The sequence below is a fragment of the Rhinolophus sinicus genome, chromosome 16, assembly GCF_057876585.1.
Source record: "Rhinolophus sinicus isolate RSI-liver-muscle chromosome 16, RSI-T2T, whole genome shotgun sequence".
NCBI classification, from domain to species: domain Eukaryota; kingdom Metazoa; phylum Chordata; class Mammalia; order Chiroptera; family Rhinolophidae; genus Rhinolophus; species Rhinolophus sinicus.
Window position 1 is genome coordinate 88,645,484 of NC_142516.1, and position 15,158 is coordinate 88,660,641.

The following is a 15,158-nucleotide window of genomic DNA, read 5'->3' on the forward strand; positions in this document are numbered from 1 at the left end:
CTCTCCAGATAAACCCACAAGGAAAACTTTTTATTTGGGAAAAGGAAAAAGAAACAAAAACCACCACCACGGTGCAGGAACACACACCTCCAACCCGGGCTCCAACTGGCTACCCATGTGAAGAAGGAAAAATAATGCCACTGCTTCGAAGATGGCTATTCTATATATCCTCATCCCTCCCCTGGTAGTTACTACAAAGTCCAACAGAAAATCAGGACCAGAGAGTCAACAAGGGGGCCCAGCTCCACCCATAGTTCTCCCAGCTCCACCCATAGTTCTCCCAGCTCTATGGTTAAGCATGTTAAAATGCCAGTTCACTTTTATCAAAATTATCGATTGCATATTAAAGCTGCTCTGAAATAGCTAAGGGCCTAGTTCTTATATTTCACAAATTCTCATTGAAGAAATACACACACAAAGACAGCTGTTACTGCCAGGTTTCTAGCCCAGACCCGCAGTTCCTGTCCCAGTTCCCTACACTTAGACTTGATACCTGATCCGGAAATATATTCCTTTGTTTGGGAAATATTTTTGTATTATTTCTTAGCTAATTTCCTCCCTACCCCTTTTTTTCTGTCCTCTCCTGGGCCAAGAGTTCAGCAGGGTCGTTCAACTTGACTTATCTGTGTGTTCACAGATCATGCTGTCACTTGGCTGTCATTAGGACAGTTCAAACGATGGCTTTATTCCAGTTACCTTTCTTCCCCAACAGCTCTTTCCAGAACTCCTATTAGTCAGATACTGGAACATGTAGAAAAGTCCTTTAATTTTCTTATGTGTTCTTTCCTATCGGCCATCTCTGTCTTGCCATTCTTCCTCAGACTTCCAGATTTACCCTCCAGCCCTTTCATTAAAACTTCCATTTTAACCACCATGCATTTCATTTCCAGTTTCTCTCTGTCTCTTTCTTCCTCTGTCTTATCACAGAGTCCTGGATGTAACACCCGGTCCAGTCTTTGAGCAGATACCACAGTGTCTGACTTTCTTTCACTCCTGGCATGCTATGGTGTCCTCACAGGTCGGTACTATGTTTCCATACATTTGGTTTTGGTTTTGGCCTCCCTCTAGTGTTAGAGGCTGTCTGGTGACAGGTAATGCTGTATTGTACTTAAGAAGGAGGCACTCCATGGGACCTGCTGCGTGGCCCAGGCAAGTAGCTGCTGGGCATCTTTCAGTGGTTGGCAGGGGTCTAGCTTTCTCACTATCTCCGAGTATCAGTACCTGTGTCTCTTCTCTTTGATGCCTCAATGTCAAAGAACCTGCCAATCTCCATCCAACATTATTGTCCCTCATCTAAGGAAAGTGCCTGGAGGTGTGTGTGTGTTCTCACCATTCAATGTGGAAATTGGTCTTGACCCTGTCTCCTACAGTGCGTCATGCCCTCACATGTGTCTGGCGTGTGTTGGTTAGATTTCTGTCGGAGTGGGGATGGAGGGATTCATGGCTTCCTGCTCTTCATGTCCTATGCCATGTCATGTAACTCACACCATGTCATGTCTGGTGTCTGCAGATTCTGACCTTTGCCAGGTCCGTTGGGAGACACTTTGCCTTGCTTCTCACTGGCATTTTCCTTTCCTGATATGTTAATCTGAGCTTTTTCTACTCCACTTAGTCATTTACGTTACCGCTTTTCCACCTTCCAGAAAATATTTCACCTTGTGCACCTATATTTTTAATTTTTTATTTAGGTATTATTGACATATGACATCATATTAGTTTCAGGTGTAAGATGAATCACCATAATAAGTCTAGTTAAGATGATTCCTTTAGTCTGGTTTTATTGAGGTTCCTGGAGGAAGCAGAGATAAATATGTGTGTTTTATCTACCACATGTAATTGGAAGTTCAAAGCCTAGATTATTACATGAATCAAATGGAATGATAACGAGCTAAGGTGATTTTCTAACTCATTCTACAAAATCTACAAGGTGGTCCCTAAATCAATTTATTTCTGAATTCCAGTTCATACGGAGTTTTGATCTTGCTTGACTTCTCATTTACCTTCTAGAAGATTCAAGTTTAAATAAAATTTAATGTCAGTGAAAGCAACCACTCCTTTAATAAAGAAAATATATTGTCTTTATTTTTTTATTTTTAATTGTAAAAAACACATAACATAAAATTTACCTTCCTTAAGTGTACAGTTCAGCAACATTAAGTACACTCACACTGTTTTGCGGCTATCACTAACGTCATCTCCAGAACTTTCCATCTTCCCAAACTGAACCCATCAAACACCAACCCTTTAAGCCTCTCCCCCAAACCCTCAGCAATCCCCATTCCACTTTCTGTCTCTGTGAGTCTGACTCTAAGTATCCCATACAAGTGGAATCAGACAGTTTTTGTATTTTTGTGTCTGGCTTATTTCATGTAGCATAATGACCTGAAGGTCCATCCATCTTGTAGCAGGTGTCAGAGCTTCCTTCATTTTTAAGGCTGAATGTATTTTATTGTTTATGTTTATACCACATTTCGTTTATCCATTCATCCATTGATGGACATTTGAGTTGCTTCTACCTTTTGGCAATTGTGAATAATGCTGTTATGAACATGGATATAGAAATCTCTTTTCAAGTCCCTGCTTTCATCTTTTGGATATATACTCAGAAGTAGGATTGATGGATCATATGGTGATTCCATTTCTATTTTTTTGAAGAAGTAGCATACCATTTTCCATAGCAGCTGCAGTATTTTACAGTCCCACCAATAATGCAAGAGTTCCACTTTCTCTGTTGTCTTTTATCTTTTTAAATTAATCAATGCTCCTTTTGAATACAATTTCAAAAACAGAAATATAAAAACACTACCCATATCCTACCCTACACTGATAATTGTTAACACTTCCTTTTCTCTAATTTTAAATAAAAATTTAAATAGTAGCCTGCAGATACTATTTTGTATTCTAGTGCTAGGCTGACCTCTAGAGGTAAGATTGGTGTGTTGCAGCCACTTACCACAGGGCTTTGAACTAGAGGGTTTTTCTCTGTTAAAAGGCAGGGGCTGAGGGAAAAGAAGACGGTAACTTACAAAGGAAAGCCCATTAGATTATCATCAGATTTTTCAGCAGAAACTCTACAAGCCAGGAGGGAGTGGAACCAAATATTCAAACTATTGAAAGAGAGAAATCATGAACCAAGAATAATATATCCATCAAAGATATCCTTTAGATATGAAGGAGGAATAAAGACCTTTCCAGACATACAGAAGCTGAGGGAATTTTCTAATACACGACCTGCACTACAAGAAATACTAAAGGAGGCTATTCGACCACCATCAACAGGGACAATTTGTGGCAACCAAAACTCAAAAAGGGGGAGAGTAAAGGCCTGAACCGGAATATGGGAATGGAGAAAGTAAGCGTGCTGAAGAAAATGGAATACTCTAAATATCAAACTTTCTTGTACATAAACTTAAGGGTAACCACGCAAAAAAAATCCAGAACTGAAATATATACTGTAATTAAAGAAGAAACAGAGGGAAGCATCATAGAATACCACCACACAGAAATAATAGACAACAACAAAAAGGCAAAGAAACAATGGAGACACAGCCTTACCAGAAAACTAAAGATAGAATGACAGGAAATCCTCACATATCAATAATCACCCTAAATGTAAATGGACTGAACTCACCAATAAAAAGGCACAGAGTATCAGATTGGATCAAAAATCTAAACCCAACCATATGCTGTCTGCAAGAGACACATCTCAGCTACAAGGACAAGCATAGACTCAAAGTGAAAGGGTGGAAATTGACTCTCCAAGCAAATGGTACCCAGAGAAAATCAGGTGTAGCCATAATGATATCAGATGAAACAGACTTCAAGGTGAAAAAGATAACAAGAGACAAAGATGGACATTTCATAATGGTAAAGGGGACTGTACAACAAGAAGACATAACAGTCATCAATATTTATGCCCCCAATCAGGGAGCACCGAAATATACCAAGCAACTACTAACAGAACTAAAGGGAGAAATTGACCAAAACACAATTATACTAGAGGACTTAAATACATCATTGACAGCTACGGATAGATCATCCAAACAGAAAATAAATAACGAAATAGTAGCCCTAAATGACACATTAGATGAAATGGACATAATTGACATTTATAGAGCACTTCATCCTAAAACATCAGACTATACATTCTTTTCTAGTGTACACGGAACATTCTCAAGGATAGACCATATATTGGGACATAAAATCAGCCTCAGGAAATTTAAGAAGATCGAAATCATACCAAGCATATTCTCTGATCACAAGGCTTTGAAATTGGATATCAACTGTAAAAAGAAAGCGGGAAAAAACACAAATACATGGAGATTAAACAACATACTTTTAAAGAACGACTGGGTCAAAAAAGAAGTTAGAGGAGAGCTCAAAAGATGCATAGAAACAAATGACAATGAAAATACATCCTACCAAAATTTTTGGGATGCAGCGAAAGCAGTTTTAAGAGGGAAATTTATCTCATTACAGGCCTATCTCAAGAAACAAGAAAACTCCCAAATAAATAACCTCATGTTACACCTTAAAGAACTAGATAAAGAAGAACAAGTAAAACCCAAGGTCAGCAGAAGAAAGGAAATAACAAAAATTAGAGCAGAAATAAATGAAATAGAGAACAAAAAGACAATAGAAAAAATTAATGTGACAGAGAGCTGGTTTTTTGAGAAGATTAACAAAATTGACAAACCGTTGGCTAGACTCACTAAGACAAAAAGACAGAAGACACTAATTAACAAAATCAGAAACAAAAAAGGGGAAGTTATCACGGACACCACAGAAATACAAAGGATTATCCAAGAATACTATGAAGGACTATATGCCACCAAATTCAATAACCTAGAAGAAATGGACAAGTTCTTAGAAACATATAGCCTTCCAAGGCTGAACCATGAAGAACTGGAAAATCTAAACAGACCGATCACCAGTAACAAAATTGAATCAGTCATCCAAAACCTTCCCAAAAGCAAAAGTCCAGGACCAGATGGCTTCACTAGTGAATTCTACCAAACCTTCAAAGAGGATCTAATACCAATCCTGCTCAAACTCTTCCAAAAAATTGAAGAAGAGACAGTACTCCCTAACTCATTTTATGAGGCCAACATTACCCTGATACCAAAACCTGGTAAGGACAGCACGAAAAAAGAAAACTACAGACCAATATCTCTGATGAATACCGATGCAAAAATCCTAAATTAAATTCTAGCAAATTGAATACAACAATGCATTAAAAAGATTATTCATCACGACCAAGTGGGGTTCATCCCCGGGGCACAAGGATGGTTCAACATACGCAAATCCATCAATGTGATACATCACATAAACAAAATAAAGGACAAAAATCATATGGTTATATCAATTGATGCAGAAAAAGCATTTGACAAGATACAACATCCATTTATGATTAAAACACTTAATAAAATGGGTATAGAAGGAAAATACCTTAACATAATAAAGGCCATATATGACAAGCCCTCTGCTAATCTCATAATTAATGGTGAAAAGCTGAAGCCCTTTGCTCTACGTTCAGGAACACGACAGGGCTGTCCCCTATCACCTCTGCTTTTCAACATAGTGTTGGAAGTCCTTGCCAGAGCAATTAGGCAAGAGAAAGAAATAAAAGGCATCCAAATTGGGAATGAAGAAGTTAAATTATCACTCTTTGCAGATGACATGATGCTATATATAGAAAACCCTAAAGACTCCACCAAAAAGCTATTAGAAACAATCAACGAATACAGTAAAGTTGCTGGCTACAAAATCAACGTACAAAAGTCCATTGCTTTCCTATATACTAACAATGAAATCTCAGAAAAAGAAATACAAAAAACAATTCCTTTTGCAATTGCAGCAAAAAGAATAAAATACCTAGGAATAAACTTAACCAAGGATGTGAAAGACCTATATGCTGAAAACTATAAGACATTTTTGAAAGAAATTGAAGAAGACACCAAGAAATGGAAAGACATTCCGTGCTCATGGATTGGAAGAATCAACATAGTTAAAATGACCATATTACCCAAAGCAATATACAGATTCAATGCAATCCCCATCAAAATCCCAATGGCATATTTTAAAGAAATAGAACAAAAAATCATCAGATTTGTTTGGAACCACAAAAGACCCCGAATAGCCAAAGCAATCTTAAGAAAAAAGAACAATAATGGAGGTGTCACACTTCCTGACTTTGGCTTGTACTACAAGGCTACAATAATCAAAACAGCATGGTATTGGCAGAAAGACAGACACGTAGACCAGTGGAATAGAATTGAGAACCCAGAAATAAAACCACATAAATATGGACAGATAATTTTTGACAAAGAAGCTAAAAACATACAATGGAGCAAAGACAGCCTCTTCAATAAATGGTGCTGGGAGAATTGGATAGCCACGTGCAAAAGAATGAAACTGGACTGCTATTTGTCACCATGTACCAAAGTTAATTCAAAATGGATCAAAGACTTAAGCATAAGACCTGACACAATAAACTGCATAGAAGAAAACATAGGTACTAGACTTATGGACCTTGGGTTCAAAGAGCATTTTATGAACTTGACTCCAAAGGCAATGGAAGTAAAAGCTAAAATAAATGAATGGGACTATATGAAACTTAAAAGCTTCTGCACAGCAAAAGAAACCATTGACAAAATAAAGAGGCCACCAACTGAATGGGAGAAGATTTTTGCAAACAGTGCCTCCGATAAGGGGCTAGTATCCAGAATATATAAGGAACTCATGCAACTCAACAACAAAAAAACAAACAACCCAATTGAAAAATGGGCAGAGGACTTGAAGAGACATTTCTCCAAAGAGGACATACAAATGGCAAGTAGACACATGAAAAAATGCTCAACATCACTAATCATCAGAGAAATGCAAATCAAAACCACAATGAGATATCACCTCACCCCAGTGAGAATGGCTATCATCAACAAGACAAATAGTAACAAGTGTTGGAGAGGCTGTGGAGAAAAAGGAACCCTCATACACTGTTGGTGGGAATGCAGACTGGTGCAGCCGTTATGGAAGGCAGTGTGGAGGTTCCTCAAAAAATTACGAATAGAATTGCCATATGACCCAACAATCCCTCTCCTGGGTATCTACCCAAAAAATCTGAAAACATTTAGAGATAAAGACACGTGTGCTCCAATGTTCATTGCAGCTTTGTTTACGGTGGCCAAGACATGGAAACAGCCAAAATGTCCTTCGATAGATGAATGGATAAAGAAGTTGTGGTATGTATACACAATGGAATACTATTTGGTGGTAAGAAAAGATGATATAGGAACATTTGTGACAACATGGATGGATCTTGAGAGAGTAATGCTGAGCGAAATAAGTCAGACAGAAAAAGCAGAGAACCATGTGATTTCACTGATATCTGGTATATAAACCAAAAACAACAAAAGAACAAGACAAACCAATGAGAAACAGAAACTCATAGACACAGACAATAGTTTAGTGGTTACCAGAGGGTAAGGGGGGTGGGCGGTGGGGGGGGGAGATGAGGGTAAGGGGGATCAAATATATGGTGATGGAAGGAGAACTGACTCTGGGTGGTGAACACACAATGGGATTTATAGATGATGTAATAGAGAATTGTACACCTGAAATCTATGTAATTTTACTAACAATTGTCACACCAATAAATTAAAAAAAAAAAAAAAAAAGGCAGGGGCTGCAGCATTTCGGCAGGCGTGGGAGTGCTGAAAAGTGGTTGAGAGTCCTGTGTTTTCCAGGTGTTTATGTGCATCTTCTGCAAAGCTTGGGGCAGAAGTTCCTCCAAAATACTCCATGAAAATATTGGAACGAGTTAATTGGAACAAAACATTGCCAAGTGTCTAGGTTTGATTTGTGGCATGTGAGTTTGTTCTGTGTTTCCATCGGGATACCTCACAGCAGGGCCTCTGTGTGCAGCCGCCCAGCGGGCTCCTGGGCATGGTGGTCCCTCTGCCTGTGACCTGCCCTGGGGAAAGGGTCTTGAGGCCAAATCGCTTTTGTAGATTCTTCACTTGAGAGTCTAGCTTGCAAGAGCCATTGGTTGTGGCTGTTCAGTAGTGCTCTCTGTCCCCACGTGGCCTCCTTCTTGCTGGATGTAGAGGGACGTCCCCGGGAAAGTCTCAAAGCAGTAGGTCATCTAAGGAACAAGAGACTCCCTGTACTCCCATTTAGTTGACCTCATCTGACTCAGGACTTTTGGAAGAAAGTCCAAAAATTTGCCTTGGCCTACTAAAACTTAAAGCAGGTGTGTCTGAGCACATTAGCTCCTCAAGACAAATGGTTAATCATTATTATGGTTAACCAATAACCAAGTCGTTGGTTTGGGCATTAAAAACACTGTCTGAGTTCAGCAGAAAATAGTTGTGTGACGTTGGTGGCTAAAGGAACTTTTTTTTTTTAATTAAAGTAAAAATGACCAGAAGCAAATATGTTATGATTGGTTGTTGTTAATTCTTGATGGTAGCAATATGGGGATGTTTATTCTTTCTCCATTTTTTTATTTTACAAGAAAATAGTTCTAGAAAAGGAACAGGAGCACTCTATTAAATTCCTTACTTATTCCTCTGTGTTAGCAAATATTTATCAATTGAACTGAAGTGATTTCTTTTGTTTGGTCGCTACAAACAGCTCTACAGAGATTTGAACATTTTTATTCTGGTTATTTTTATGGGCAGTGTAGTTAACTCTTAACCAGTCTCATTGACTCCCAGCCTTAGCCGTGGTTGCAGGTCTAATTTATATAAATCATGTACAAAACCAAGCAGTTTAGATGTTGTGGGGACAGAGCCCCAGTGAGTAGTTTACAGGCTGTCGGCCTCACGTGAAGGGGTACTGGCTCGGCTGTGGCTGATTGGCCATCGGCTGTGGCCGGTTAGCCAATTGGCCGCTGGTATAACTGCTGCGACTACGGAGGATTGCCGAGGAGCCGAGCAGAGCCGAGGAGAGCGGAAGAGGAGAGCCGAGAGAGAGGAACAGAGGAGAGAGTGGAGAAGAGTCGTCGGTCGGTCGGTTGGCGGAAAAGCGGACGGCAGGTCGGCGTCCGGTGGGCCCAGCCTCCACTGAGACCGTGGTGGTATGGCTCCCCTACCTATGGCTCCGTGGGTGTTCCTTGTTGGCCTCACCATGTCCTGTGTTCTTGTGTGGGGAGCGGGAGCAGAGACCCCGCAGGCCGCCCCGCACGACAAATGGCGGAGCGAGCAGGGTCTCCCGCACGACAAATGGCGCAGCGAGCAGGGTCTCCCGCACGACAAATGGCGCAGCGAGCAGGGTCTCCCGCACGACAGATGTATTGTAATTTCCTTCAGCCCACAGGCCCATCGAATCTCCGAGCAAAGTAGATGATAGGTCCTGTCAGGTGGTCAAGGGTGGAGGTACTCAGATTACACCTGTCGATGGGGACTGAGTGTGAGACTACGAGGGAGGAAAGAGTACGGGAAGCCATCTCTGTTGCCGGAGCAGGACATTGTTCAGGGGACATCCGAGCCTCTGATGGTCAGTCAGCAGCTCTGGTAACTTGCTTGTGTCATAGCAGGTCCTTGTCTGAGGCCCTGCCTTTCTAAGGCCCACCACTGTGGATTCTGCCACTGGCTGTCCATCTCTTCATCCTGCCCTTGACCGGTCCACTTTCTGTGTCTTCATTTCAAACAGTCCAAGAGGGATGAGCTGATTGGTTGGCCAGGTGCCATTAGCACTGGGCTGCCCTCGGGAGCCGGGCTGCAGGTCCTTGTGTGCAAAGCGGTCTCCGGTTCAGCCTCCCACCTCAGATGTAGTCTGGGACACCACAGGATGGGCTGCTGTGGGACCCAGCCTGACATACCTGCCGGTAATGAAACCCTGAAAGGAGATGGAGGGTTTGCTCATGCACTGGGGCTCCCCGAAGGGAACCCGGGAGCCCTGCAGTCTGAGTTCAAGCGCAGCGAGTTGGGACTCAGGTATCAGCAGCATTCGTGAGGGAGGAAATACACACTCTCTTCCACTCTGTTCTCTTCAGTATATTGGATGCCTTGAATCTTCAGATTTTAAGCCAATAAATTGTACATAGTAGTCCTCTGAATATATTTTGTTTTTTAAATAAGAGAGCCATGGTGTTTTCATAGGAAGAGTCAGGAAGAAGAAGCGGTTCCTATTAAATGGGTTAAGGAGAGTCAGAAGATGGTTTTGGTCCCATCCTGCTTCCTACAGCTTTATGTCCATGGGCGAGTCTAAACAATTTGGGCCTTAATTTCTGTATCACCAGAGGGAACAAGCTAGACTAAGTAAAAAAACAAAGATTCTTTGTGTTTTGATGCATTTCATTTAAATATCTCCCATTTATTTTTAAGGCTAAGTGTTTATTGGATTCAAGTATTTATGTATCTTTTTTCCAAATGGGCAAAACTGGGAAACAAAAGACTAGGCCTTAGCGGTAATAACCTTAAAGTCAGTAATTTTTTTTCCTGTACATATGAACAAGAACCATAATGTAATCACTTAATAATTGTGTATTATAAATTTATTTGTATAGTAGAGCTCATATTCACATCGAATAACTTATAATCATTACAAAAACAAAGACAGTGAATATTTCCCTTTTCTCATGAAATATAAAATACCCATAATATCTAGGAATATTAGACTTCAAAGAAACAGTCTAGAGTTTAGTTTCTGGCAATATGGCAAAGTAAGTATCCTGAAAAATCCTTCCTACTTCAAATACGTAAAGATATTGAGTAAATAAATGTGTAGTTCAGAGTTTCTTTATAATGCATAGGTGCACTGGCAAGAAAATAATGTAAATTCTCAGAGACCAATCTGGGAGCACGGATGGGAGCATGATCCCAAGAGATACGTGAAATGTACAACTGCTCTAGGAGGATTTGCTAGCGTTGGTAACCTAGCGCTTTGGTCCTAACAACAAGCCTTAGTGTGTGCAAGATGGCAGATCAAAGGGGACATCACTGAATGAAGCTGGGACTCCAAAGGCTGCATTGGTGGTGAAATGGAGAACTAGGAAAAATATAACTCACCCATACGTTGAGGCCTGTCTAGCTTCGCCTTGACTCTGGGTTGGGAGGAGAAACCAGTCCTCTTAGAGTTTTGAAGCCTAAATTCATCCTATCTGTGTGGCCTTAAAAGCTCCAAGCCAAGAGTTCAGATTGGCCACTTGGTTAGTAGTGTTTCCAAGTGCCTGTTAGAAGCAAAATGCATATTGTCCCCAGACTAATGGACCCCAAACCCAAGGCTCAAAGAATTCCCACAGATAAAGTTCAACTCACAACCGAAAATGACAAAACAGGTGAGAGACCAGGTATCATGGGCATAGTGGACTGATCTGAAGTTGCATCTGAAGACACTATTTGGGGAGATGAAGCGATGTATTCTTGGGCTGAAGGACTTTGGCAGCTTAATGATAAAAACCGTGATGAGAAAGGATGTAAAAATTATTTGACTCACTGGCAAAAACTCCACAGAACTTTTTGGAAAGCATGATTGTTGCTGTGTAGGCAACTGTGTGTGTTTATATATACACTTGGCCTTGTTATTTGTCATGAATTTTCAGCAGGACTGACTACTTAATTTGTGAGGCCGAATGCAAATGAAAATGTGGGGTCTTTTGCTCAATATTCATTAAGAATTTTAATGACAGCAGAGTGTTAAACCCAGCACAGGGCCCTCCGAGCACGGAACCCCGTGTGACTGTACAGGTCACACCAGGAATCCAGCTCATCCTGTTTAGAAGATACCTTCTTTCAACCTCTCCCCAGGGATTGACTGAAGGGTGAGGATGAAGAAGTACTGCTTTCTAGTTTTAGGTCCCGTGGGCCTTGTTTCATCCTTCAAAAATTTTTTTAAATATAATTGTAAAATGCACATAAAATTTACTATTGTAATAAATATAAATGCATAGTCTGGTGATGTTAAGTATGTTTATACATTGTTGTACAACCATCCATCTCCATAACTCTTTTCATCTTATGAAACTGAAATTCTGGGCCCATTAGACAATAATTCCCCTCCAGGGCCTCATATAAGTGGGATCACACAGCGCTTGTCCTGTGATTGACGTATTTCACTGAGCATAATGTCCTCAGGGTTCACGGATGATGTAGGGTGTGTTAGGATTCCTCCCCTCTTAAGGTCGAATGACATCCACTGTATGGATGGACTTTTGTTTATCCATCATCCATCCATGGATCTTTGTGTTGTTTCTATCTTTTGATGGTTGTGAACAGTGCTGCATGGAACATGGGGGTACAGCTATCTGAGTCTCTGCTGTCCGTTATTTTGGGTCTGTCCCCAGAAGTAGAGTTGCTGGGTCAGATGTAGTTGTATTTTTAACTTTTGGAGAAACTACCAGACTGTTTGCCACAGTGACTGCACCTTTTACCCTCATCCCAGCGGTGTGCAGGCTTCCAGGTCTTCACATCCTCACCAACGCTTGTTATTTTCTGTTCTTTTGACAGTAGCCATTAATGGGTGTGAAAGTGGCATATCATTGTAGTTTTGATTGGCATTTCCCTACCGATACTAAGTGATGTTAACCTTTTGTTTTTTGTTTTTAAGTTTGTTTTTGAATACTCACAGTGATCACACTTTCCGTCTTTCTAGAAAAGAGATAAAGTTGCTGGAGCAGTTGGGTGCTCTGAAAGGCACTTTGAGTGCTGAACAGCAGCTGTCACTCATCACTGGTTGCTCGAACATTCAGGAAGCAGTAGAGGGCGCCATGCACATTCAGGTGAGTTAAGGGTGCCAGCTGGAGTCTGTAAGGGCTGGAAGAGAGGGTCTTCGACCTCTGTGGAAGGACAGAGGGAATAACAGGCATTTAAAACGTGTGTACATCTATATGGGCTCTCTTCAAACCACTGTGATATTATCTTTCAGAGGTATTAGGATTTTGAGCAAAAATAGATTGTTATTTTGTTTCATCTTCCTATTGAATGAGAGATTGTATTCTTGTTCTCATATGTAATTGAGTAAATGCTTAAGTAAATCACCAAAAAAGATTTATGGTATAAATTTGTTTAATTTATACCATAAGGTTTAAGTAAATTTACCTAAAACAAAAAGGAGCCTCCCTCCTTCCTCGTAACCCCTGCCTCCCGCCGACATTTTGTGTCCTGACGCTTGCACTTTCCCGTTTGTTCCGTGTTGCACATCTCTCTTGGTTACTGGGAGGCTATTCCAGCTGAGAATCTGGGAGCAAACCAGGAAGACTGAGAACTCGTCGTGTGTGTGTGTGTGTGTTACGGTGGCTGCTGCTCAGAGATTCTGGTCAAATACAGGAAACCTAGGCTGGCGTTTACGGTAACGAATGTGTGTCAGTCAGCACACGGAGGGAACCGGTTTTCTAGGGAACTGCTCTCTTTGTAGTATTTTCATTTCTATCTTATATGGTGAAGACTGTCGAAAGGGCTTCCTTAATTAGCTTTCGCAGGCCACCTGTTTCAACCCTTACGGAAAGGTGGAGGGGCTGTGGAGGGCACGGAAGCTTTCCAGCCTGGGCCCACGTGCGTGGTGTTTCAAGGGAGTGTATGCTTCCTCGGCTGAGCCCATTGGCCAACGAAACAGTATAGATGTTGCTCCTGACATCAGTGAACACGCAGGAGCCTCTGGCGTGGAGGCGGTGGTGGCTAATACGGACCCTGTCCGGTGCTTTGCACTGAGCGGCTGTGTGACTTTCTCAAGTTTTTTAATGTCTGAGCTGCACTTCCTCATCTGTGAAATGGGTATGAATACCCCGCGCACCGGCTATGCTCACATCTAAGGGGACCCTAATGTAAGGCAAGGCCCTGTTTTTCCAATAAGAAGATCAAAAACATTCCTTTTTGGGGTCCATTTGATATACGATATCTACACGATGGAAATAAAATATTATAATAACGTGATGTGATCTGAAATACGAATATGCAACATATTACTGTAATACTTTTGCTTTTCATGTTTCACACAGACATTTTTGTTCAAACTCTTAACAGGCATCTGTGTGCTCATTAGAGTGGCTTTTTGAGTCTCTTTTCTAAGCAGTTTTCCAGAGCACATCTTTGTTGTCCTCTGAGATGGTTGCTGCAGAGTTTGTTTTAAATCCATATATGATGATGACATTAGAAATTTTACCTCCAGCCTCAATTACGAATTCTCAGACCTTTAGGTATTTTTTTCCTCCCTACAGTTATGTACTTATGGTTTGTGGTTTCACAACATAACAATTTGTTGTTACTTCTTCTTTTAAGAGATCTTTATAAAGCTTACTTACAAATTTTCCAGCAGTAGCATTGTAAAATCATGCCTCAGGAATCATTATGTCCATGTTAAAATGTATTTGTCTCTTGGTCCCATTTTTAAAAAAAGGTTCCATCAGATGGTTTCTATACTAGCATGATTGAATCAATTGAGGCTAATGTTTCTTCCCCAAACAGCATATTATTTTTTTAAAAAATGGGGAGCGCTCCACAATGTGAGAACCTTATAATGACTTGAGTATTAGACTAGTCTTTCTATGGGATAATTTCTGGGATAAATTCTAACTTCCAGTGCATGTAAAGTGCCCAGCACAGTACTTGGCACAGATAACACGCTTACTAAGTTTATAAAATAAGTTATTTTGTAGTGTGGCCATTTATGTACAATTTGGACAGTAAACATGATATGGGACAATGTACGTTCTCTGAGTGTAGGTGCTGACGACTGCTCTTTAATGTCGGTCTTTATTTTCTGGATTAAATGGATGTATTTACGTGACATTTCCGTGCTGAGCAGCTTCTGTTACGCAGGACAGCACTGAGTCAGGCCGTGAGAGGAGAGGAGACGAAAGAAAGACCATGTAAACTCTACTAGGTTTAATTCCCGGAAGAGATTATGTTCTTCAGAGCAGCACCAAGAGTTCTGGGGAGGGGCGGAGTTCTGACCAGAAGGATTTGGGAAGGGTTAATGAGCACAGGCTTGGAGCTTGCCTTGGCCTTGACAAGTGGATTTGTGGGGTGGGGCCAGGGCAGATGTGAGCAGAGGACAAGGGCTGCCTGTGAGTGTGTTCCAGGCCACACGTGTAGGATGGTGGTTGGAGAGGGGGAAAACGCTGGAGGTAACGCGCAACCAAGTCAGGAATGCTAAGTGCCAACCTGAAGAGTTGCTTAGATGAAATGAGTTAATATTTATAAAGTGCTTGGAGTGGTCCT

The 15,158-nt window shown here is 41.0% G+C and overlaps 1 protein-coding gene and 1 long non-coding RNA gene across 3 annotated transcripts in view; both read left to right on the top strand.

Annotated features, from left to right (window-relative positions):
* The window catches only part of CRYL1 (crystallin lambda 1), a 115,140-nt gene that overhangs the window by 18,604 nt on the left and 81,378 nt on the right, over nucleotides 1-15,158 (top strand). For both annotated transcript variants that reach the window (XM_019715679.3, XM_019715680.3), the window contains exon 3: nucleotides 12,595-12,721. In XM_019715679.3, coding sequence (XP_019571238.3) covers nucleotides 12,595-12,721 — 127 coding nt within the window. The remainder of the gene's footprint in view (nucleotides 1-12,594; nucleotides 12,722-15,158) is intronic.
* LOC141571089 (uncharacterized) lies at nucleotides 7,535-9,829 on the top strand. The gene is made up of 2 exons (XR_012495631.2): nucleotides 7,535-9,079; nucleotides 9,655-9,829. It is a non-coding gene; the product is annotated as an uncharacterized LOC141571089 (long non-coding RNA).